We start from the raw sequence: 26,900 nt of genomic DNA, 5'->3' as shown, positions 1-26,900 counted from the left end.
AAATTATAATTTTTTTCTTTATGTATCAATAATAAATTTGTATAAATTTTTGCTGTACAAAACTTTGGAATTAGATTAGATATCTCGAAAGATATATTTAATTTTCTTTCTTTCAATTTCTCATTTAGGAAACATTTTTAAGCTGAGCTATAACTAAGCATTGAGCCATAATAAGAACAAACAAGCGTTGTTGTTGTTGTTTCTAATGGCTCTTGCCAAGATAAGCCCACTGATTTTAAGAAGTCACTACAAACCAGCGTTCTCAATACGTACGCCGTGGTGCTCACTGATGTCCCGACATCTTCAGCAGGACCATCACAAGTTTTATATAATTTCCATAACCTTATTTACATTTTCATTTCAATTTCGTATGCCACGGCAATTTTGCAGAAATTTATCTTATCTTATTTCAGGTGATAAGAGCTTATCACCTGAAATAAGAAAATGTTTTCATAAAAAAGTGTCCATATCGATTTATTTTGCCTGTATTTGAGATCCATTGAAAATTTTAAGATGGGACTGGTTTCCTTGCTATTAAATGAAAAGCTTTTGATCGTCCAAACCTGCCCTAATTGACATAATAGTGTTATTCTACTATCTCATTTGTGTTTGTTATTACAAAAGAATATAATCTGATTTGGTTGTTTTGTGATTATTAATTAAATTCTGACTGTCATTGGAAGATAAATGACAGTGAAGTTAAATAGTATCCTATATATAATAAAAGAAATACTTAAATGAAACATATCAGGGAATTTTAATTCTATTTTCTATTTACTTTTTATACCGAGCCAAGTTTTCAAAACGTTTCTATGGAAAAGGTTAGTTCATTCCAGTTTAATACAAAAGGTTGAGAAAATTCATAGTTACCAAGAGGTGCATTCTTTTTATTATAATGATTAACATTTGTTCAATAATATTCATAGAACTTAGAATATGTTTTATTTATTTTCACCTTAGCTGTACAAAAAGTATTGATTGTTTTGCAGAACAACCTGTTTTCTTACAGGGTACTATGATATTTTGGAAAACAAATATAGATTCAGCATGGGTATATAGAATTGGAATAATTTCAAAACTAATAAAAGTTGTTGTTGTGACTTATGGCACTTTACAAGCCCGCGAAAAGTTAACTATCAGCGATTTAAGCCGAGTGAGCGTCTCTTGTTTTTTCAGTAGCGCCAACTACAGCCAAGAGTACGACTTAGATACTTCATGCCATTTGCTTGCAAAACCACTTTTTACAGGAGGGAACATTCACAAATCTCACAGATAGAACAAAGAAGTACAACCTTGTCCGAGCCGGGACTCGAACCTGGGACGGACAGATCATTGGGAAGACGTGCTACCCCTTTGCCAGGACGCCAGCATTAATAAACTTAACTGCAATACGAGTGAGTTGAAGTTGATAGAATAGGGGAAGATTGCGCCAATAAAAGTACTGATCGAATATCATTACATTTAATTAAATAGCGCTGTGAATTATTGTACACCATTAAAATATCTGACTAACAAGCATGATGAGGATTTAGTTTTAAAAATTAAATTCAGTATTTTATGAAATTGAAAAATACATCAAAATGAATATTCTTCAAAAATTTTTCTGTAGTTGTATAATGGGTAGAAATAAAAGTCGCATTAAATATTTCGAATAATTTCTTTCAGCTTTCTCATATTGTTTTCCAATTTTCATTCTTTTTAATAGATAGTTTTAATTATGAAAATAAAAATTCCTCAAAGAGCTTCATGGTATTAAAATATTACAAAATAATATATTTCAGCTTTTTGTTTTGTTCATGCTGTTTCTTTATAATTTCCATTATTTTTTAATATAATTTTTTTAACTTAAATAAAGAGTTGAAGTGATAATTTACAATTAAAAAATTTAATTTATTTTTAAGAACATATTATTAAGGTAATAATTAATATTATATTAAGGCAATAATCTATGTTATTATTATAAAGGAAAAATTTTAAAATCCATTAGTAAGTAAGATATATTTTTATGAAAACTTCAGACCAAAGAAATAAAAGAAATGTTTCAAAGATTTTTAAACAAGAAAGAAAATTTCTATCAGATATTTCAACTGAAATTCCTATTTTATCACGACAACGTTCACCTGTATCTTTCAATAATGCAATCGTTTTAGCCCATTTAATCGCCGAGTTAAAAATAAAGAGAAATTGTGCTGGAAAAGTTCATTCCATTGAGAGTGCATTAAGAGAGGATCGATCTTAATGGAAAAGAAACGGAAAACCAGAAGAAATCCTCTGATCGAATTTATTACTGAAAGAGTTGTGAAACCTAAATCCTTTTCACCTAAGTTACGATAATAGATGAATAAAGAAAGTAAATGCACCGAAACCAGGGAAAATAGGGATAAAGAAATAAATGGGAATACAATTTTTAAGTTTTTTTTTTTCAAGTGAGAACCTTGAGAAAAAAAATAAGTATAAATTAAGGAATTGTTTACTAAAGTAGGGACACTGATGTTATTTATTACAAAAGTTTGGGAAGCTCTTATCTTCTTTAGAAATGCATAATGACTTTCCGTTCTAATAAAGAAAATTTTTCTAATAAAATTTCTTTTTTAGAACAATTTTGTAATAAATAAATTCAACAAATTAAATTAAATTTATGCAACAAAACCAAGGAAAATATAGATAACGAAATAAATGGGAATACAATTTTTAAGTTTTTTTTCAAGTAAGAATTTTGAGAAAAAAATAAGTATAAATCAAGGAATTGTTTACTAAAGTAGGGACGTTGATGTTATTTATTACAAAAGTTTGGGAAGTTCTTATCTTCTTTAGAAATACATAATGACTTTCCGTTCTAATAAAGAAAGTTTTTCTAATAAAATTTATTTTTTAGAACAATTATGTAATAAATAAATTCAACAAATTAAATTAAATTTATGCAACGAAACCAAGGAAAATAGGGATAAAGAAATAAATGGGAATACAATTTTTAAGTTTTTTTTTTCAAGTGAGAACCTTGAGAAAAAAATAAGCATAAATTAAGGAATTGTTTACTAAAGTAGGGACACTGATGTTATATATTACAAAAGTTTGGGAAGTTCTTATCTTCTTTAGAATTAAATAATGACCTTCCGTTCTAATAAAGAAAATTTTTCTAATAAATATTTTTGGAACAATCATGTAATAAATAAATTCAACAAATTATTTTTTAAGCCCAGTTTTACTATTGCAATAAAAAGCAAAATTATCTTTATATTAATTATTTCCTATTTGTTATTTTTAATTAATAATTCATTGATATAAATATAATGGAATCTAGAACACTAATTATTTCATACTTATTTTTACAGGTGGTGCACTAGAATTGAAAATAAATGTTTTAATTTTTATAATAATTTGATAATTAAATTCTAAAAATATTAATATAGTGTATTGCAACCAGAATACACAAGTGTACAAAATTTTCAAAACTCTGATTTATAGGAAGCGAATGAAAGATTCATCAAAATATTCTATCTTTATAACCATGAAACAAATCAAATTAAATAAAACATATTAAAATGCATAGAATATTATAAATAAATGTAATTATTTATATAAAGCGATTCCTAAAGTAGGAGTATAGAAAGAAACATAAAAAAATAAATGTAAAGCGTATAGAAGACAACATCAAAAAATAGGTGGAAAGAGTATAGAATATAACATCGAAATTAAGAACTAAGAATATAGCAACAAATTTCATTATGTCTGATGGTAATACTCTTAAGGGAATATTATTTCCAGTGCTTGTTATAATTTTAAAAAAATCTAACAATTTAGGAAATGTTTAATAAATATTAGAGATGAATACATCAGATTTTTAAAGCTAAATTTTTCTTAACTAAACAATATGTTAAGAAAAGTAAACTCATTTGGGAATTAAAGTAGCATACTTTCATAAAAAATAATTGCTATACAATTATTTTTGATGAATTATTTTGATTATTTTATAGCAACATTTATTTTTAGTCCAAACCTTTAACTATTTTTCCCTACTTGAATCCCCAAAGACGTCACACATTATAGAATATAAACAATATATAATAAATTGACACACAACAAACTATATTAAACTTAATATTCATGAAAAATATCTTTTTACTGGCAGATAGCATTAAATTTAATATGATTTATTTTCTGCAAAGATTAAGGGAAGTTAATCGGATTACAATAAAATTTGTTCTTCTTTCAATAAAGAACATATTTTAACGTAAAGATTTAATTCCTGAAGGCATATTTTGAAACATTTTAGGAAGCTAAAATATCAAGAATTAAGCATCGTAAATGCATATAAGAATTTATTGTATTATAAATATTTATCTTTCACAGTTCCAGTTTCGTTGTTTAATTTTATTTAAGAATTGGCTTTCATTTAATTCTATTTGAATTCTTAAATTTTATTCGTATTAAAATGAAAATTTTTAATGTGTCTGCAAATAATTGTGAAAATATATTGAAACATTTAATGTCATTATTAAGATAATCATTTTAATACTTAACATTTGTCTCAGAAAGCCTGTAAAACTGAACCATGTAATTTTTTCCCATCAAACCGTTCACCAAAAAGTATTAGATTTTACATAATTAAATTATATTTTATAATTTATAAAATTATATTTCAATAATGAAAAAAATATATATAATTATGCTAATTGATATAAAAATGTCAATTACAAAAATAAATGCTTTTGAAAATTTAGAAAAAAAATCGTGGTTAATAAGACATTTCGCTTACGCTCTAGCAAGTACTTGCTTAGAAAAAAGAATTTTATTTTTAATATTATTTTTTCTATACTTCTAGTGTTAAATTCAATTTCTGCTTATTAAAAAATAATTGAATATAAATTGTGCCTTTTTGCAATCTAAATAAACTAATTTTAATTGAAATTTATGAACAGAATGAGAATATTACTTAAAATAATCCGGCATTATTGCTTATGTACATTATATACATTAATAAAAGAAGAAAATTTTGCTTAACATATTTCTAAGGAATTAAAAACAATTCGAATTGATACTTTCTCTTAAGAAACAATTTTATTATAATGTTTTAATTTAATTTTAAATAACTAAAATGAACTTCAAAAAATGTCTCTTGAACTTTGTATTTTAGTTTGAAAACAGTTATGTCCTTTAGAATTACATAACTATTTTTTAGCAGTTTAATATGTTCTGCGTTTCATTTTATATTTCCCTTCTGATAATAGTTTCGCTAAAATATAGCAGACACTGATGATATTTTAATGGTAAACCACAAATTTATTTCAACATTAACTTGGTCATTTTATGGTGTGCATTTATCTTAATGCATTTAAGTTCTGCATTCATTGTGCTTTATCTTTTATTTTAATTTTGATATCTTACAGACTAAAAAATTGATTTTATATTATGAGATTTTAACTTCGGTTAGAATATTTTTCAATTATTATATCGAAACTTACCTTCGAAATAAAAAGTTTCATTCCATCGGGGATTCAATGTCCTGTGTTTGACCTTGGTTTCTAGCTTCCTTTTCTTGTCTGGCAAAAGCGTAACCTTCACATAAGGGTCACTGGTTCCTGTTAAAAAAAATTGTAATGAATAACAGCGGGATCATTATATATACTTTTTTATAACTTATTACTAAACATATGATACATTTATTAATAAGTAATATATGGTTTTTAAATAACCAGTTGGAGTTGTGCCCCCAAAACGTCCTTGTATATTCTCTAAAATAGGTATTATCCCTTTTCCCATCCAAGTAAAATATTTGGTAAATCATGGTCATTACAAGACAGGACCATGAATGCTAAAATTTTTATTTTTCTTACCTTGCGCATGAGAGTTGTATGTATCAAAGCAGTAAAGAAAAACATTACTTGTGTATTATTTACGGCATGCTTTCGGTGAAGAATAGCTACGAGAGAGTCTATAAGCGTTTGGTGATTGTTTTTGGTCGAATAATACATAAACTTCACAGATGTAATGTGTATTTTGGACAACTTTTTGTGACAGATGGGAACCAAAATTCTATAAAGAATAGAGAAACTGGTAGTAACAAGATGGCGCTTTGTATAATTGCTTTTACATTCATTTAAAAGTACAGACGGCAGACAGTCATAATAGATAGTTGATAAATATTTTTAAGCTGAAGAAGTTAAAAATAAGAATTGAAAAAATATTATTTTGAATTAAAAATTAATTAAAATTTATATTCTAATTAAACTTTTAAACATATTTTTCTATATTTCATTTTTTGACTCATTGAGATTTTGATTACTACGACTGGAGAAAGAAGTCAAGAGTTGAAGATATAATATATAAAATCATATAGGAAAGTAGTTTTTTGATTTATTTACGAACAAAGCGGTATCATAAAGTTGCAATAAATGATAAAAAATATTTTTTTATTATTATATTGAATTAAACTTTAGAAGAAAATTGAATAAAACCTTATTGTTAAAAATATGGAGGTAAAAAGAAAAATGTAGAAGTTGGACAGATTATGGATTTTTCGAAATATTAATTACAAATTAAAAATATAATATAAATAAATGTGAAAAAATTAAAATAATATAAAAAATTAATTAATAAACTTAAATAGTATATCAAATTTATAATATTTGCCTCAGATAAAAATAATCTTTAATACAATGATAAAACATTAAAAAAAAATTATTAATTGAATTAATAAACACTTCTGTAATATAAGTATCTTCCTGTTCTATTTGAGAAACAGGAATAATAATATATAATATGATAATAATAATGCATTTATTTTTTTTCCCTCACTCGAGTCTATTTTATATTTCGTTATGTAATCTATCCATATTGTGATATTTACTTCTACACTCATACTAGCTTCCTTTTCGTTCTAATCCATGTGTGTGTGTGTGTATTTCTAACATTTCTGAAAAACTAAGTTATTATAAGACCACTTCACTCGCTAGAAAAGCCATAATTTTGTATCTCCAAGTGGATAGAATATTAAACTGAATGCACTTCTCCAAGCAGCATTGAATGCAGCTTTCATGAAAATGCATCTATACTCAAAGCACGTTCCTTTGCCTTTTAAAAGCATCAATATATTGAAAACGTTGAAAGGAATGCTTAGCTTTAAAAGTATGGAAAAGGAATTCAATAACAGGATTCACGATTTGGAAAAACTGCGCAGTCAAAATAGAAGTGTATATTTTGCGAGAAATTGTTGAGAATGTTATTCTCTATTGTGGTTTATGGTTACTTTCGAAACCATCTTTACATCTATTGGGTTTTAAAGTTACATTATCAAGAAAGTGGGCGAAGGAAGAAAGATATATTGAACTCTCTATCCATTGTTTTTATCTTTAAACATACTTCAAAACCTTTTCAAAAACTAATTTGTTTCCAAATGATTAAACGATACCCTTTTTAAGAGTATCAAATGGAATAAAATAAATATAATTCTTATTTCAATATTTATTCTTTCACCAATTATTGTTCTCAATTAAAATTTTAAACAATATCTTAACAGACGATATTTTAAAAAATGTTAATTAATTGTAGCATTTTCCACATGGTTTATTTCGGTTTATTTCGTTCGATTACGGAAAATCCAATCTGAAATCCAAAAATTGAAGGAGTTTGGTGCAATGGGTGTTCGGTGAAATAGTCCTCTAATAATGTAATTTTTTAAAATCTACTTCAAGGTATGAACACACAGACAACAAAATATAGCTGAAGTAAACACATAAACATCACTTAGAGTAACTAGCACCAAAAATAGAGCAGAACAAAATGCTCCGACAGAACTCTGCGGAATAGACACTTCGAACGACTATTCATGTCTTTTGAATGTCTGCTATTCTACACCATATACTCGCTTGGGATAATCTCAATTGCCTATTTACTATTAACTATTAACAATATGATTGGCTTAATACTAACTGGCCTTTTAGCATATTACTCGACGATTAACTCAGTATAAATTCATTACAGGCCTCTCCTTAATTTTTTTATAATGCATTAATGGACCTATCGCCACTATTCATGTTGATTCTGGAATCTTTTATTTCACCTCGAAATGGCCGTCATGTTTATCGCCAAAAGCTAATATTCATCAGAGCTGTGCGTAAAACTGTCTTACTTAAGATGGAACAAATTACGCCGGGAAATACTATCACAATGAGTTTTATTATATTTTTAATTAACTGTTACTCATGTTTTAATTCATTACTTGTTGTTAAATATATATGCAAAAAGGAAAAATTGAACAATATTTAATTCTATAGATATGTGTGGAATGCATAAAATTATAAATAAGGCTAATACAATTTTAAATTTAATTAATTGCAAAATTATCATTTTAAAGAAACTAAGATCCAGTCATGAAAAGAATAAAATTCACAAGAAACTCATTTTTTCAGCTTTTAATTTAATTAATTTTCGCATAAATTAATTTACATATTTCAGTTTCAAATAGTTGATTTTATGTTATTTTTGTCATTATTCAATCACATGATTTCAGAAATTTTGATTGATTATAAAATGCGAAATTTTAAATGATAAAAATATATAGTTTTCATCCTTTATAATCAAATTATAATTTTTGCAGGTCAATCAAGATTTTACACTTATTTTTAAATTTTCATTTTTGCTTGTTGAATATGCACATTTATTTATGACATATATGTTTAATATTCTATAGATTTAAATGACATTACAATAATCATAACCTGCTTTCAATATCTTGATTTCTTAACATTAAAAAGCATTTATATCATAACTTTCATTTTGTCTAGCTGACTTCAAAGAGAAAACGTCACGAAAACAATTTTCGATAATCATATTCTCGCATTTTCGTCACATGTCTGAAAATAAAATAAAATACGGTTTATTGCTTGTATATATCTTTGACATGATTTTTCAAGTTGTTACTTTACTTTTGATGGATGATGTTTATTTTTAGCATTTTTTGTTTCTTTTTTAGTAATGCGAAAAAGCCATCCACGTCCTGGGAACTAAACAGAAGCAGATGAGAAAAAGAAAAAGAAAGGAAAAACATAGGAAGATATAAACAAAGTCAGCTATCGTTTTCTTTCTTCTTATGAAATGTCTGAAGATACGACAAACATTCTTTTGTTATTCTTGCGTTCCGAGGCAAAATAAGGCGGATTGTTGGCTTTCATTTAGGGAATAATTCATCCCTTCTTATATTAAATTCGGTATGATATTTTCTTCCAATGCTTGAGAGAAAGATTGAAGGAAATCCTTGAAAATAATTTGATATATTTTTTTATGTTTTCCAGCCTTCCATGAAAATGCATTCTAAATTTGATTTGTGAAACTTACCTTAAAAAATCATATGAATTTCGTTCGGCGATATTTTTGATGTCAACAAAAGTTATTAACTTTAGTATATTATATTAATTTTTCAAATAATTTTTTGTATGAAAATATACTTTTAAAACATACCAATGAAAGTCAACAATTATTTATTTCCATTCTTTCGAATGTTATTAAAGGAACGCCAAATATATTTATACTTCAAAATCAAAACTTGAAAAAGTACATTATATATATTTTTTAATTATCAAAGTTATTTTCATTAGTTTCATAGTGTCTTTGGAAACTATCTGTGTAATTGGGATTAACGGGCGTCAAAAGTTTCAAATTAATATTCTGTACAGTTTATTCTTACTAGTTTCCAGAGCAAAATATTTTCAAATTTCAAATTTTGATAGATATGCAATACGCCCTTTTTTATTTGAAAATTCTTATACTGCGATGTGAAATGTACTTCTCTAATTTTCTGGCATTAATTTTAAAATCTGAGTTTTTATTGTAAAAATGGGACTTTTATATTTCAATTAATAAACGTTCTTGAAGAAAATAAGCAGTTTGATTAAAATATAAGGGAATAAATTAGAATCATTCAGCTTGGAAGTTTTAAGTGTACTATTGAATATATTTATTATTTTGAGTAATAATTTAGATAGTTATTCAATAAAAATGTCTTTGTTCAAGCCAAAAAATGATTATTTTTATACATAAAATTACATTACATTGAATATTGGCAACATTTTAACATGAACATACTTTTAAAAATTATCATTTCACAGTTATGAATATTATCTTAACTTGCAAATATAAAGAATTTCAAATAGCATATAAAAATCTCAAATTAATTAGAAATCTATTCCTTGTAAAAAGTCGCAGCTTTATGTTTTCATCATCAATAATAGGAAAAAAATCTAGGAAGAATTGTTTGTAGCAACAACAAAAATCTATTATTATAACATTGAAAAATACACTTTAAAAAATTATCATTTCACACTTATGAATTTTATCTGAAATTGCAAATATAAAGAATTTCAAATAGTATATAAAAATCTTAAAGTGATTAGAAATCTTTCATTGTAAAAAATCGCAACTTCTTGTATTCATCATCAATAATGGGAAAAAATCTAGGAAGAATTGTATGTAGCAACAACGAAAATCTATTGTTATAACATTGAAAAATAGTGGTATAAATTATGCTTGAATTAAAAGTAAAAATTAATTAAAAGAAGAATAAAAAAATATACAGCAATTAAATAAAATCATTGAAAAGGTGGGTTTTTTTCCAATTTTAAGTTAATGTAAAAACTATTGGGTTTCAATAATTTCGGATAATATGAATGAAATCATCAAAATTAACCATATTTTTTTAATTAATTAAAATTTTAAAATAAATCATTGCAATGAACATATTTCAAGTTTTGAAAGTATATCTTTGCCAAATTTAAACGATACACACATTAACTATGATTATTATTATCAGATTTTTTGTTTTACATAAACAATAAAATAATAGTTTTCTATATTTTTTTATTGTTTAACTACATCGAAATATATACAATTTGTGTGAAACATATTCATGTATTAACATTCCATCAAATTATATTTCAACTGAACATTTTCATATAGGAAGACTGAAATGTTTAGTAAATGTTTCAGAACTGAAGTAATCTCACATAAATAAAAAAAAAATATCAGTACTTTCCTTTAAAATTTTGTATTTTTATGCCAAAAGTTCATGAAAATAATAATTTATTTATATTGATTGCCTTTTTTATTAATTCCACTTAGAAAAACATATCTTAAATATATCAAAGGCATACAACTTTAATTTGTGATCTCTATCTATTAAAAATGATGAAGAATTTCAAAAAATTAACTAATTTTTAAAATAATTGTAAATTAAAATAAATATTATACAAATGATATTTTATTGTAAATTCGACACATTTATATGTCATTTTGTTTAAATTTATCAGTCATTTATAAAGCATAGAAAATTATCGCAGCTTGATTTTTCATTGAAGACATCCTGATAAAATAAAACAATGATATGGCGGATGGTTGATAACGGCATAGAATAATGTGTTGTTTCAAATAGATGTAATAGCATAGAACTTTGAGTACTTATACGATAGTATCCAAGTAATGAAATCCAAACTTCGATGGCGTGATTTCTGGATCTAAGCATTGTTATAGTCTGAATAACACGGAATCTTTCCATTAGCCCTTTAATTGTTCATTACACCCTTTGTCATGAGTTTGTAAACTACATCACACCTGATGTCCACTTGCCTTTATTTGGCCCTTAAAGCAAGGAGAAATTTCCGTGAATTTGCCAGTCTTTGTTTAAAATTGGAAGAGAGGTGAACGCTGCTCATTTCAATTTGATAGCACTAATTTATGTCTTCCTGTTCAATGAATCAAAAGTGTCCTAGAAATAATACATTCTTAATAAATTATCATGTAGATCCTCTAGAACATCCAGCATGACCCCTTTAATGCATATTTATAATTTTTTTTCTTTCTGAAGAGGTGATATTTTAATAATTCATGAGAAACTGGTAAAATAGGGTTGTCCCTTGATAAATTTCATTAGCTTGAATGCAGCTATAACTAAAGTTGAAAAATGGGATGAAACTAAGTTACATATGCAGATTTTATAACACATTTGAAGATGACTTTTGTAAAAAAAAATGGACCAAAAGTTGCCAATGAATTATTAGGTACATAGAGAAAGTTTACACACTGAATACATTGACACACTTGAGATAAGGCCCCCCAAATTTGATTAACTAAAGATTATTTTCTATAAGTTTTAAAGTCCATACTTTCATTTCTATATATATTATAATGGGTATAAGTTGTTTTTTTAACATTCGAGCATGAATGAAATTTTTGCATCATTCATTTTAAATGTATTCATCGCAAAATTAATCCATTCTCAACTATTCAATACGAAATTTTGAGAATTCCAACATCTCAGACATCCATTTAAATAAATAAAAAAATGCATACCTAAATTCGGTATGTCTGTGGGGACATTATTTACGAAAGAAGAGGTAAATAAATAAAATTTAATTTGTAATAATTACAGCAAATTTATATATCTATGTAAGGTTTCAGGCAAACTTATTCAACAAATAGAACAGCATTTCCATTGTCTTTGCACATGTTCGTGTGATAGCTGAAAAATGAAACATATTAGATTCTCAGTATCCTGAGACGACCACTCTTCGAAGATTCCATCTCACTAACGCTAAAATGCGGAAGGATGAACGCATTTCCGGTATTTTTCGTCATTCTTTGACCTTGACCCCCGCTCTATTAGATACTTTTTCGTTCAGTTATTTTTTTTCACGCGTATGTGAGTATTGTATTGTTTTTGACCTTATTATTTTATTTTTACTTATCCGAGTTTATTTTATTGTTAAACTAGCAGCCTTTGGCGACCAGCCGGTTCGCCAATCTTAATGTTCGTTAAAATTTTAATAATTAAATATTTTATGCAATTTCTACTTTAATAGCTTCTTCATCAAAATGTTTTAAAACTTCAAATTTTGATTATCATATAATTCATTCATAATATTATAAAGGCCTTCAGTCATAATTAATATGTATCTCTCTCATTTTCTGTTAGCACCCGTAGAATTTATGCTTTAAATTAAAGTGGAAAGAATTTATCTTCAATTAATATAATAATATTTTTTACTGAAACAAAGCATTTTTTTTATAATCTGAGTACTGAAAATAGAGTCACTCAGCGTTTAAACTTTATGGGCACTAAAGAATATCTTTTTAAATTTATGTAATATCTCAAGAGTTGGTCAACAAAATTTTCTTAGATTCATTATGGGCAGATCGATTCATTAACAATGTTTAAATTTAAATGCATCAAACACTACGAAAATAAAACGAATCGTTTAAAATAAACGGTTCAAAACAGGTTTTAAAAAAACTACTTAAAAAACGATGTACTTAAAACTATAAGCATATACAAAAAATATATAACTAACATAAATACAATTTACTTACAAAAGCATGCAACTAACCCAAAAATAATTTAAATCATCCATTGATAACGTTGTCATGGCAACAATCAGAACAGAATGCGCATGCGTGAATTTTCTTCGCCGGTTACGTAACGCAAATACGTGATTTTTTCTACGCCAGTTGGGGTAACGCTATGCGGATTAGAAATTTTTAATTTCCTTTATTCTGTTTTATTTTAATTCAAAAGTACTTCAGAATGAATCTGAAAGATTGATTCATTAACAATGTTTAATTTTAAATGCATCAAACATTAAGAAAATAAACAGAACCGATTGAAATAATCCGCCGAAAAATTTTAACCCTAGCCTCATTACTGTTGGGAGACAAAAAAAAAAAAAAAAACTGAAGCCTTTCTCGTTTGGCGCTGGGGATAATGGAAGATTTTTTTGGCGGAAAAAATAGTTTTTAATTAATAATTAAAATTCTAATTAAAAATTCGAAAAAAGAAACCCCAGGTGCATATTCCCAACCTCCAAGGTATACATGTACCACATTTGGTAGCTGTATGTCAAACGGTCTGGCCTGTAGAGCGCCAACACACACACACACACACACACACATTGAGCTTTATTATAATTATAGATAGATGTAAACATCGCCCCTTTTCATCCTTCATCTCACCCTTATTTTGACGAATTAAATCCATCCAAATTCATGCGAAAAAGCGTGGAGAGTTTTAACATCTGTTGTCGATTAAACAAGTTTTAATTGTATATTGAATTTACAAAAACAATTAATTAAAGGTATGATCTGCACATCCAAATAACAAAAAAAAATGACTACACAAAATAGTTAAAAAAAGAACAAACTTGATTAATTCTCTAAAAGTTTTATCAACATTTAATCAAAATTTTAGGTATATTTTTAATTATCTATCAAACTATTAAAAACAAAATGAACTTATTCAAACTGAACAATTTATTTACTTGAGTAGACAATAAAAAAGAGAACACGCTTTATTATTTTTCTGCAATTTAAACTATGAAAATATTACTGCTTTCCAAATACCCATTAGAATGATCATTAATTTTACAGATTTCAAGCCATAAATAAGAATTAACTGCAAAAGTTTGTAACTGTTTACATAATTTACAACTGATATTATGACGGTGATACCCACAAAAACAGAAACCGGCATTTTTGTTTTTATTCCAAAGAAACAAATTTAAGGGTTTAATCCCTCATAATTTAAGAGAAGCCATTATTTCTTGACCAGATCAATTTCTCATCTGGGAATTTCGCGTAAAAATTATGGCTTTCTTACGGCAAGCTGAAAGAAAAACAAAATTTTCGGTCATGAGAAAACAAAGTGAGAAATCGTCTTTTTAGAAACATCATAAAAGATTCATATTCAGAATGAATTATCTTCTGCAGAAGATGCATTACAAAAAAAGGACAATAAAAGTCAAGCTTAACTTAAGCCAAATCTTCTTCTAAATCATATATGTATATATCAGTTATGTTTGGAGATCATATGTTTTCTTTTTACTTTGGTCGCTTAGTGTTAATCAGTAATTCATTTATTTTTCTTTCGAAAACAATTACTAAGCTCTTTTAAAACACAGAAAAAGCATTTTCAAAATATCCAAAGACCTTGAGTTTATATAACGAAGGTGTGACTTTATGTTATTTTTGTCAGCTTTTTTATATTTGTTTGTGGTCCTTGCTTTTTGTTTTAATAAAAAATAAGAGCATCTATTTTTGTTATGAATAAAAAAGGATACATTGTAGCTGTTGGAAAATAAGATTCATACTACTTCACGTTTAGATGACTAAAATTTAATCCGATAGATACATCGAAAGAAGAATTTAGAAAGCACTTGATGTATTTCTCCCATCTACTTAATACGTATTACATGAGTAATAAGCATCGAGAACTGTTTATTCTACTTCGGTTACTTACTCTCAGGGATATTTAAAATAAAATGAAAAACAAAAGAGTGATTAATGTTCGAATCAGTAAAATTCTCATTCTAATATCATAGAAAGAGATTGTTTATGGTTATGTGACTGCAAAATGAAAGCGTTCTAAATATGTAAAATAAATAATATATTTCAGGCAAATATACGGCATATAAACTATTTTTTGATAGCGGATTCTAAAATCCTCCCAGCTTTTGCGCATGCGTTAGGATGGGTTTAATTTGTCAAAATATTGGTGAGAGGAATATTAAAGGATGGGAGTTTACATTTAACTCTAAAATGAAATCGGATTACTCGCAGAGTGAATTAAAATAAAGCGATCAGAAGCGACACAATATTCACATACATGTGAAAAAAATTCGAACAAAAAAATATTTAATTGGGTGAAAATCAAGGTCAAAGAAGGACGAAGAATTCGGGAAATGCGGTCATACTTCCAGGTCTCTTCTCTTAATGAGATAGAATCGGCGAAAACTGGTCGTCTCAGAATACTGAAACGAACAGTATATATTATAGCTTAATTTTGTAAGCAAATTATTTACCTTGCATTAAAATTGGTTTGGTAATATACGGCGGGAAAGAAAAAAGTAATTCCACAGTTGCTTTACATTCATATGTATCCATAAAGATCTTTTTAATAGAGAGTTTCTTTGTAACGATTCACCAAATTATTTTATATTAGATTCTTTTAACTGCATTTTCACCTATTATGTTATGATGACAAGTGCAATAATCAAAGAACCCATGTTTTTTCAATTCACAATATCCTTATATTTGTTATCACTCCATATATATTTTTCCTATCATGTTCAATTCTCTACAGAATAAGAGGTTAGTTATTATCTGTTTATTGTAGATCACGGATTATCCACTTATTAAAAGATCCAATTACTTTAAAACTTCGGTAATACATTTGATGAATTTCTACACAAAGTTTAAAATGAAGACTACATTCTTTTCTATCATCAATTATATCAGACAATTTCGGTCAAGTTGGGGAATAATTTGCATACCACACATTTCTTCGAATTTTCGTCTCACACCATACAAGAAGTTTAATTTATTAATATGGAAGTCCTTGCACACCATCGTCCTAATTATTTATTGGCGGAATCTTTTATTGGCGGCTCGTCGACAAAACTAACAAATCCCAGCCACTTTTGCAAACCTCACTACATATTCCGTGATTCATAATGTTGAAAAGAATTGACATAATTTTGGTAAAACATTCACTAAACTTGCTGAATTCATAAATGAAATCCAATATAATATTATCTACTTTCATTTTTCGCAGTCTTGAACCAAGTTTAGATGAGACTACAAATACCAACTCAGAAAATTCTGATCAACTGGCGAAGGGATGAGCCAAGCCAATTTCCCAGGACGCATTCTGCTAACTGTCTACTTCGAGGCGTCTTGGAGTTAAATTTACATTCACTCGTCTTATTTTGTCCTTGGTACCTTGTGAACACCTTCGACGGCCATGTTCTGAGAAAGCTTGATTCATAGGATCCTGTAAGTCTCATTAACCAGACGACTTCTATCAATTTTGGGTTCAATTTCTACACCAATCATTTCTCCGAATTCTAGCACCATGCTATATCAAGAAGTTGATCCTTTAAAGTTGTCTTTCTTCAATAATCTCCAATTTCCATCGGTACTCATTTTCGGAGGAAATCTAATTCATAGCCGCCTCTTCATTGTATACGGCCAGGTTGGGGTACTTTATGTACATTACCCATTTCGTCAAATTTTTGCCCCACACCACATTAAACGTGTTTATCTATTTAATGACTCTTCTTTGGTTCTGATAAAGCTTGATTCACGCACACTGTCAATCGTGTGTACCAGACGACTTTGGTCAAGTTGGGGTACAGATTATATACCAATAATTTCTTCGAATTCTTGCCCTACACTGCATCAAGTAGTTGATCTATTTAATGTGGAAGTCCTTTAGTAACGTAGAATTTCCTTCGATACTCTTGTTTTGAGAAAGTCTGAATCATAGCGGCCTGTTCAATGCATTTGGCTGGGTTGTGGTACATCATGTATACCATTCATTTTGCCAAATTTTAAATGATTTGAGCTATTTAACAACCCTTCTTTGAATATGAATAGCAAATCGGTAGTTTTCAATTCCTAATACGAGACAAGATAGTCATAACAATGCGAGGTTACAATTTAGAGAAAAATGCTCAATGATTTTAAATTGTTCTAAATACCAATCCAAGATAATGACCAATACCCTAGATCAAATACTGTCAACCAGTACAAAATACCCAACGACCAATTAAAAATTTTATGTTGGGTTTCTTTTTGATTTATGAAACGACTTTAGATACCACTGTGAAATTCAAAAACCTGAATAGATAATTTGTATACATAAACTAGCAATCGATTATTTACTAGTGAAAAACTAACGATTCGAAGCAAGTTTAAATTTTTATTCCGATTGCATAAAGAATATTAAACATTTCAAAGAGTATTACATATTATGCTAACCAAAACAGATCCCTTTCAGAAAAACCAAACAAATTCTAGCAACACTAGCCTTGAAAAATGTGTCCCTTTATTCAAATAATACACTTATTCCGCATTCGTGCCGACTTTCCAAAAGCATTTAATGAATGAAAGATGTCAAAATGCCGCTCCGAATATTTCTCAAGGACTTTTACTGCTTCGGATAGATGGAATAAAATCTCATCTTTCTTCTGTAGAAAGAAACTTTCTTTTTACTTACCCGAGAAAGACTGTTGTCAAAACGGATTACTCAGGAAAAACGGAGTACTCCAAACAAACGGATAAGAAAAGCACTCATACATACAAATCGAAGTAAAAATACGGTTTGAGAAATATTTCTGCAGAATGATTGCTTTTGTTAATGGAAGCAAAAAGCAACAAATTTAGTAAAATGGAGACGAATGTTTCACGAAATGACTTCTTTTGTTTAGGAAAACGGAAAAAGAAACGTTACTTCATTTTCTATGAATTATTGCATCTTTTCTCGCAATGGAGCGATTTATAAAGAAAATATTATAAATTGTGTTCAAATAGCATTAAAAATCGAAAGCAGTTTGTCATTAAGTTAAGTGACGGTAGAAAAAAGAAAAGTCTCAGTATTTAGCTGGCATTAATCAATTAAAATGAACCATTGACATTAAAACTCTTTTTGAACGAATTCTTTTCTTTAAAAGGTTGAAACGATAGTGCATGAATCATTGTAATCAATGCAAATAAAGAAGTGAAGAAAGAATAATAAAGCGACCATGATTAATTCGAAATATGAAGGGGTGAATAAGCTGGTATGTCTTGAAATAATATATAAAATGCTGTAGATATATTTCTATTAGTCCAGATATATTGTGTTATAATTTTAAAATGAGTTTCATATTCAGATACTATTGTCTCCCTTGTCATCTGATCATGCTCAAATTCAGAAGATCGGTTACATAAATATACTTCTTGTTGCTTTAAACGGGACGTAAAAGTAATAATCATACTAATAATTCAAATCAGGCAGGCTGATTCCGGAATGTTGCTCATAATTCTCTTATAAGATTAAATTATATGATTTGTCTTATAAATAATAGATTTTGTACAATGATTAGAAAACCAACCATATCAATACTCTGTCTGTTTTTGTAAATTTTATTCTTTCCTTTACACATTTTAATCCTTTTATACATTATTTTTCATTCCCAGCATTCAATATATTAAGTTTTGCTGCATAGATTTTTTCTTACATTTGTTTTTGCTTTATCAATGTTTTTCTAATATTTTCTTTATTTTTGCTGCAATGTTATTTTTTTTTTTACTTTCATATACATTCATAATTCAGTTTAACTCCTTTTTTTTTCTTGATTCATCACAGTCATAAACAGGCAAGGCTTACAAATTGTAATATTTTTCTCTCTTTTCTTGCTTTGTTTAATCAGAGATTTGGAAATGTTTAGGCGCAAGAATATAAATTTGTATTCTGTTTCGTAAAATATTTTTTATCGCCCCTCAATAGTTTTAAAGGAATTTTTTTCTTATCTTTGCTAGTGAGCCACTTATGCCAAATTTTATTTAAAATATCAGGGATACTAGCAAAAAAATTATATAAGAAATATATATTTATAGTAATGGAAACAGAATCCTGAAGTCTCACAAATTTTGATTATGCTTGGGATAAACAATGATATATATATATATAATTGACATATTACAAATTGTAATATTTTTCTCTCTCATCATACTTGACATTCTCGTACTTAATTTAGATCTGTAATTTGAACTTGCTTTGCTCCATTGTCTGAGAAATTAATTTCTCTTCTACAATAATTAAAGTTAGTTAGAATTTGTTAAAATTTAGTTAAAATTAGTTAAAATTTGTATTCGGGATGGTCTCTCAAGGCCAATGAGGTATTACTAATAAGATTTGGTCATGCATAAATTTTTGAATCTATATTGATGAATTCAGGTGACAGACTTTTATTTTCAGACACATTTTGAGCTTGGGTATGGCCTCTTTTCGAATTGTTTCTGTATTACTGTTCGATACACATGCCTTAAAAAGACTAAAAACCTTTCAAAATTATTTTAATGTAGAGATCGAAATAAAAACCTTTGCATATTAAGACGCAAAGGTTGCTAATTCGAGGACGGTTCTAAATTACCCAAATCTATGATTTCGATTTTCGAAGAAGTTGTATATACTGAAATATAAAATAAATAATATTTTTTGATGATATTATATTTGATTATTTTTTGATGAAATTATATTTGATTATTTTTTGATAAAATTATATTTGATAATATTTTTGATAAAATATTTTTGAAGTAAGTTTTATCCTTATTAGAGAGTAATAAGATGCTCTCCAGAAAAACGTTTACATCGTTGATTTCTGAACGCGTTCTTTACGTTTTAATACTTTTATCGATCTTATGTAACATTATTTGGATAAAGTTCAAATTCGTTACTCATTTCATGCAATCTAACATCTAAACGCCCCTTCTTGAAAAGACCGTAGTGATATATAAGGCATTAACTTTATTCCAAATTTTACTGTTAACGGAATAAAAGACATAATAGAACGACATATTTCTCTATCAGGATTCTAATTTGCATGACATATAATGCTAAATAAATAAATGACTATATCATTAAGTTATTACTTTTTACTATTTATATTAACATAATATTATTTACTAATGTTATGCAAATATACAATACAATAATTACTATTTAATTCAATGAATATTCTAGATACCACATAAGAAAAAAATAATGTTTATCTGGTAGGAAAAATAGTGAATATGGATGGATGCAAGAAGAATGATATTGGGAGGCTTATTACATTAATGAGATTTTATTTCCAAGTAAATATGTGAATAAGAAAATCTACAGTTCAAGAATCCTCCTAGACAAATCAAACAGTTATGCCTAGTATATATATTTGCAACCTAATTTTTCTCGTTTCGTATTTTTTTTTTTTTGCCAAGATTTTTAGTGACGATGTGACAAATCTATTGTAGCTATACACGCTTTTGTTAGAATTTAGTCTACCTGCTTCTATATTCAATGACGGATTAAATTTAAATTGATTTTATTTTTGAATTAACTATGTCAATATTTTCTTTAACGAATTTTGAAAAGAAAACTTCTGATACAGATATTTTGAAAATATGATTTATTTAACAAAGAATGACAATTTGAATACGAAACTTTTCTTAAGGATATTGAATTTTTGTATAGTGTTTCATTAATCAAAAATAAATATATGATGTAATAACAATAAACCGATTTTAAAAATAAAAGTCATGACATAAAGCACCCAAATATTTCTTGCATTTTCTCTAATAAAACGCACCACGATTATTAATGAAAAAGAAAAAATAAAATTATGCACGTAAATTTTCATTTGGTTCATCTAAATTTGAAAAATATGGAAATAAATTTTAAAAAATAATGTGAAATTAAATAAAATTAAATAAAAAATATGAAAATAAATATAATTAAATAAAAAATATGAAAATAAATATAATTAAATAAAAAATATGAAAATAAATTTAAAAAATATTATGAAAATGAATGAAATTAAATAAACGATATCTATTTATAAGAACTTATTTATAAGTAATCGCGACTGTCATCAATGTAGACAAAATGGTGAAGATATATTCGATCGCCGTTATGAAACATTATATTATTTAGAGTAGTTTTAATAATATGAAATGAAGATGAATAAAGTACAAGATATAAATATACATTTTTCAATGATAAGCGCTTTCAATCTTGTTATTTAAAATTTAAATATAATCAATTATCTGATACATTTTTTATATAAATTCTCTGTTGTGATTTTCCTAAGTAAACAAAGAAAAATATACTCTAACCAAATTATAAATTTCCTCTAATGAATAGTCGTCATTTCCCCATAAAAATTACAATTCTTCTTTTCTTTTGAAAGGCCCGTCTGTATTAATATATAATTTGCATCCCCCAGAAACAAATTTGCATTTCCCTCTTTTGCGCAAAAATAAATTATTAATGTGAATATCAAACAATAGTTCCCCGCAGTTTCTTGACTTTACTTCTTCTTTGTTGCTTTCACACTTCAGGTTTCCCCCTAATGATCAAATATTAATACATCCTGATCATGCACTGACTGAAGCGAGCACTTTCTTAACAACTCAAACACTCTCCTTTCTGAAACGTAATTTACAAGGAGAGGGTAATCTTGTTTAATCACTCTCATCAGTTTATTTTCCGTAGAATATTAACCTGAAACTGCCCCAAATGTACGGCCATTTACACTCTTCCCTTAATCCAGTTTTATTACGTTAGTTTATAACCCTCACACAAGTGAATATTTCCATGTCGCAAGAAACGGTTGATGGCATGCAGGGATCAAGAAAGTTGGCGAGATGTGAAGAACATAATCCTGTTTTATTGCACGAATTCCTATTAATCTTAGTATTTAATAGAATATTCTAGAATTTCCTCAAATGCAGAGGTGTAATCTATGTAATTATGTCATTAAGAAAATCATAACAGATTTGATGAGGCTTAAACTGAGCTTCATTATGATCTTAGACATGTTCAGACACAGTAGGAAAATATTACAAAAGTGAGATATCATAGTTCTAATTAAGCAAAATATCAATTTAAACAGTCTAACAGTCTGACTCCGTAATTTTTAAAAATCACTATTTAGATGCGTTGTTTGCAAATAAGTTCAAATATTTTTCAAACAGAATGCATTGATACTATATTATAAAGGATAATAATATGGTATAATAAAAATCTGTGATGGAAAGAATAAATAAACTAAACTACGAAAAATGCAGGATGCAATATAATATGTACTGATTGCCAACCAGAGGCAACCACGGGATAAGCAGCTGGAGGGTTAAATCCAGTTTTATTAAAGAATCTCATATCTCTTTTAAGTAAAAGCAAAACTTGAGCAAGTATGTGAAATTGTATACTTTGAAATTAATGTTATTAATCCAAACAGTGAAGAGTCTATCTAAATAAAAGGAGTGAAAAATGCTTTCATTAACTATAATAACAGTTTAATTAACTTAAAACATGGAATTTTCACATTTGATATGTTAAATAATGTAGCAAATTTCTATTCAAGCGGATTCAACTACTTTGTTGAATCCGCTTGAATTTTTATTTTTATGTGTATGAATTGGAATTTTTTTCGTATTTATAACCTACTTGACATTCTAACAATAAATAATTGAATATAAAATTTTGCAGCTATAAATGTTGCATGAGCACTATTAAAAGCAAATAAATTATATAATTCCTCATGAATTAAAGATTTTATTAGATTTTTCTATTAAAGAAAGTGAATGCATCATTAAAGCGAATATACAGCATTTTTTTTTAAATTTAAAATGTTAAAGTATCCATTTTTTATGTGAGCTATAGAAACTTATTCGTCATGGGAAGCAAATAAAATTTCGATATCAGTTTATTTAATGCAAAGAATGAAGTGGAATTATTTACAGTCATTCCCTGTTTTTAATACCATTTTTTAAAAGAAGTCATTTGGATAAATCAGACATTTGAACTTTTATTGTTCAGAAATTAAACACACAATTCGTTTCTGCGTAAGCAATAGACGTTTCATAAAGTACGACATAGGAGCTCTCAAATAATTAAATTATCCATAAACAAATTCTTTTAACAAAATTAAAAAACATCTATAAATAAATTAAACATCTGTAAATAGATTGTTTCAACAAAAATAACCGTAAATAAATCGCTTCAACAAAGTTATCAGTAACACAATTCAAATCTTAGATCTGTATGTCCATAAGCTCAATGAATTTATTTACTTATAATAAATATCGTCTTACTAGGAAGAAAATAGCAAAGTGCGTATTATTAAGGCAAAGAACATTTTCTCCTTCAACGAGTTCCGCTTCGCAGTTTATCTTGACAATAGCCCTATTATCATCTGGAAATAACAAGGAACTTGAAACAATCCTGTATTTGAGCATCATAGTGTGGAAAACGAAGGAAATGGAGTGATAATTTAGAATAGTATATATGTATTTACTTGTGAACAATCCTCCATTGCATTAAAAATGGGTATAATTGCCCAGACATACAGTTATGAGATTCATAGACGTGTGTAGTCTCTTACGTTTCAACAATTTGAAAAGAAATCATTTTAATTTACCGAACTTCAGAATAAATTAAGCTCATTCAATGGATAGTTTCTGAAAAGACAGAATATGTTTTGATCATTTGAATGGTTTAGCCAGTATGCAGACATGAAATCGTTTGAATATGCTTGTAATCTGCAAAGTAGATATATGCCTAGTCAACTATTATTCTAATAAGCAATTCAAGAGGCTGGAAAAAGGATAAGTTTTGGGAAATAAGAAAGATTTTCTCATTGATATCGTGAAAAAATTCATGCATCATAGATGTTCAACTTTTCCGCCCATCACGAGAGCCCATGCTTAATAAGGAAACAGCGTTTAGAGACAAAGCAAACATATCAATTTATATTTTCTGACGATGCACACAAAATGTAAATATTCTAAAAATGAAATTATGTATAATTTTCCTCATATTTAACTATATAGGTTATAATATACCAAACATCAAACTGCCTCCTCCATAGTAACAATATATCTTAAGAATTCCAATGTCTTTTAATTGCTTCAAATGTATTAGTATATTTTTCATACTCTGTATTCATAAGAAGTAGTTTAAAGTATGTTAGAAATGATAAAAATATTAGACATTTCATTTTCAGTCATAAATGGATGATTTTATGCATATGCTTACTTGCTTATAAAACAAGAAGTAAGTTCCTGTTCAAGTAGAACTGAAAAAAAAGTGCAGAAAGAAAACAATACAAGGTTTAAACGATTTTAGACCTGATTGCAATTTAAATACAAACTTTAACAAAAGTTGACTTCTTAAAATATAGTAACATTTAACATTTTTATTCTTTTTGGTAGTGATTAAATGCTATTACATCCCTACAAACTGATTTATAACACGTATTGTGAACAGGTGCTTCCGGGCATGTTGTAAAGCTTATCGAATAGTAGAAAGGTATAATAGTTTTATGTGCATCTTCTGAAACTATAAAAATAATGGTAGGGTTGTGTCGCTAAATTTCCGATGACAGGATGTACCTCCAATGTGAGCATCATGGTCAGTGATAACTTTTAAATAACATACAGATTCTATGTTAATGTGGAGGAGTCTTACCTTACCTTACACCGGTGCCCCTATCGCCCTGAATCACACTAAAAAGTTTGAATGACCAGAACCCAACGGCAACACTGGTGGGAACTGCGGTTGAGTCCCAAGAGCCATCACCGGCCACGGTATAATCCTTCCCTTGGGAAGTACTTCCCGGCATGAGGAGGAGCTGACCCTCGCCTATTTATGTACCCAGAGGTACATAAAAAGGGTGGCGAAAACCAACCACTATATCGGAAGCTTCTCATCCTCAATTAAGAGGTGCCAAGCAACGGGAGAACATAGATAATTTTGGCTTTATTTTTTCTTTTTGCAGTCAAGATTCAGATGGATTCAAGATTAGATTTCTTTATCAGGATTCAGATAGCAATTTCGTTCCTGATATGAAAAATAGTACTGTATAAGATAGACAAATTCCAGTTACAATTTAACTGAAAAGAAAGTTAATTAATGACTACTAGTATTAATATTTTTAAAAGCAAAAATTCCAAAACTATTAATTACATCTTTTTCTTAAAAATAAAACAATAATATATTTCTGATAACATATTTTCTCCCAATTGAATCATTTATCACAGAGTAATTTGGCTTAATTCTACAACTTGAACTGTTAATTACTCTTGAAGTAGAAGCGTGACTAAGTAGATTAAAATCCAGCATCCTGACGCGCGTCTTGCCATCGAAATTCGGTAGACTATTTTGTCGTGGCAGATTATAGATGGTGACAGTGGACTAGAAGGTCTAAAAGTAATATTTCACAGTTAATGACATTAATGGGCTTCACTGTTATAAATTAATGTCTACAGTGAATGCTGTATTCATCCTGTCAGTATAAGCGAAAATTCTCCACTCTAGCGCTTTTTCTTGACAGAACAGTTTACGCTTTTAAAGGTATTACTTTCTTGGCCTAAAATAAATTCTTTAAATATCATACTAATAGTATTATATGAACTGATAATTAAAGTTTTTCAGAAATCCAATGTTTTCGGAGGGTTTTTGTTACAAAGTAATGATATCCGAAACATTATTTTTGCATTTTTAAATGGCATTTATTATAAGGTTTTTAAATCATTTTTATATATGAAATGATATTTTCAAATATTGTTTTAAGAACTAGATTTTTTTTTTATCCTTAAGTTTCACCACTTTTTTCAAATCACTTAAAAAAAATATAATAGTTTTATGTCATTCGAAATTCAAAATCTTTTTAAGTAATGGCAAAGAACTTAAATAATTTTGTAGGATTTGGAAGTTTTAGCAAGTTACAAGAATTTTAGTCTAGAATCACATTTTTATTTTGGGGGGGGGAGTGAATTCAGTTCTGCTTCCTAAACTTAGATTATATATAATTTAATATAATATATTTATATATTATATTATATAAATTAATAAATAATATATTTTCTACTTGATGAGTGAGGAAATAACACAAAATACTTTTGTTTCTTGTACTTATATCACGCAGAGCAAAATAATACCACTGTATCCGAAAACAAATGTCATATGACAGAGCACATGGATGCTGGAGTGTATTCTTGAATATTTAATCTTACCAAATATCTGCATATCATAATGCCTCAGATGCACATAATGCCAGTGCAAATGGACGAATTTCATCAAGATTTATGAATCGGAGAGTTCTTACTTTACTTATTGCAATGCATAATAACAGAGAAATTTAAAGTTGAAATTTTGATTTTCATCAAATCAGACAGCTCATAAACGATTCTCATTTTGAAGATTCCATTTATGAGATTAAGAGAAAGGTTCTGAACGTATTTTCCCTTGTTTTCAAGAACTTTATAAGCAGCCATAAGACTACACATTATGCACATATAGTTAATAGCTTTCTCAACAACAATTACAGAAACCTAGA

At 27.6% G+C, this 26,900-nt stretch overlaps 1 protein-coding gene across 2 annotated transcripts in view; it reads right to left on the bottom strand.

Moving 5' to 3' along the window:
- LOC129969666 (synaptotagmin-7-like) overlaps window positions 1-26,900 on the bottom strand; it is a 292,924-nt gene that overhangs the window by 90,085 nt on the left and 175,939 nt on the right. For both annotated transcript variants that reach the window (XM_056084322.1, XM_056084323.1), the window contains exon 5: window positions 5,463-5,579. In XM_056084322.1, coding sequence (XP_055940297.1) covers window positions 5,463-5,579 — 117 coding nt within the window. The remainder of the gene's footprint in view (window positions 1-5,462; window positions 5,580-26,900) is intronic.

This window comes from Argiope bruennichi, chromosome 5 (assembly GCF_947563725.1).
Source record: "Argiope bruennichi chromosome 5, qqArgBrue1.1, whole genome shotgun sequence".
Lineage (NCBI taxonomy): Eukaryota > Metazoa > Arthropoda > Arachnida > Araneae > Araneidae > Argiope > Argiope bruennichi.
The sequence above is the reverse complement of the archived record's forward strand: the minus strand, read 5'-3'. Positions and strand labels throughout refer to the sequence as shown.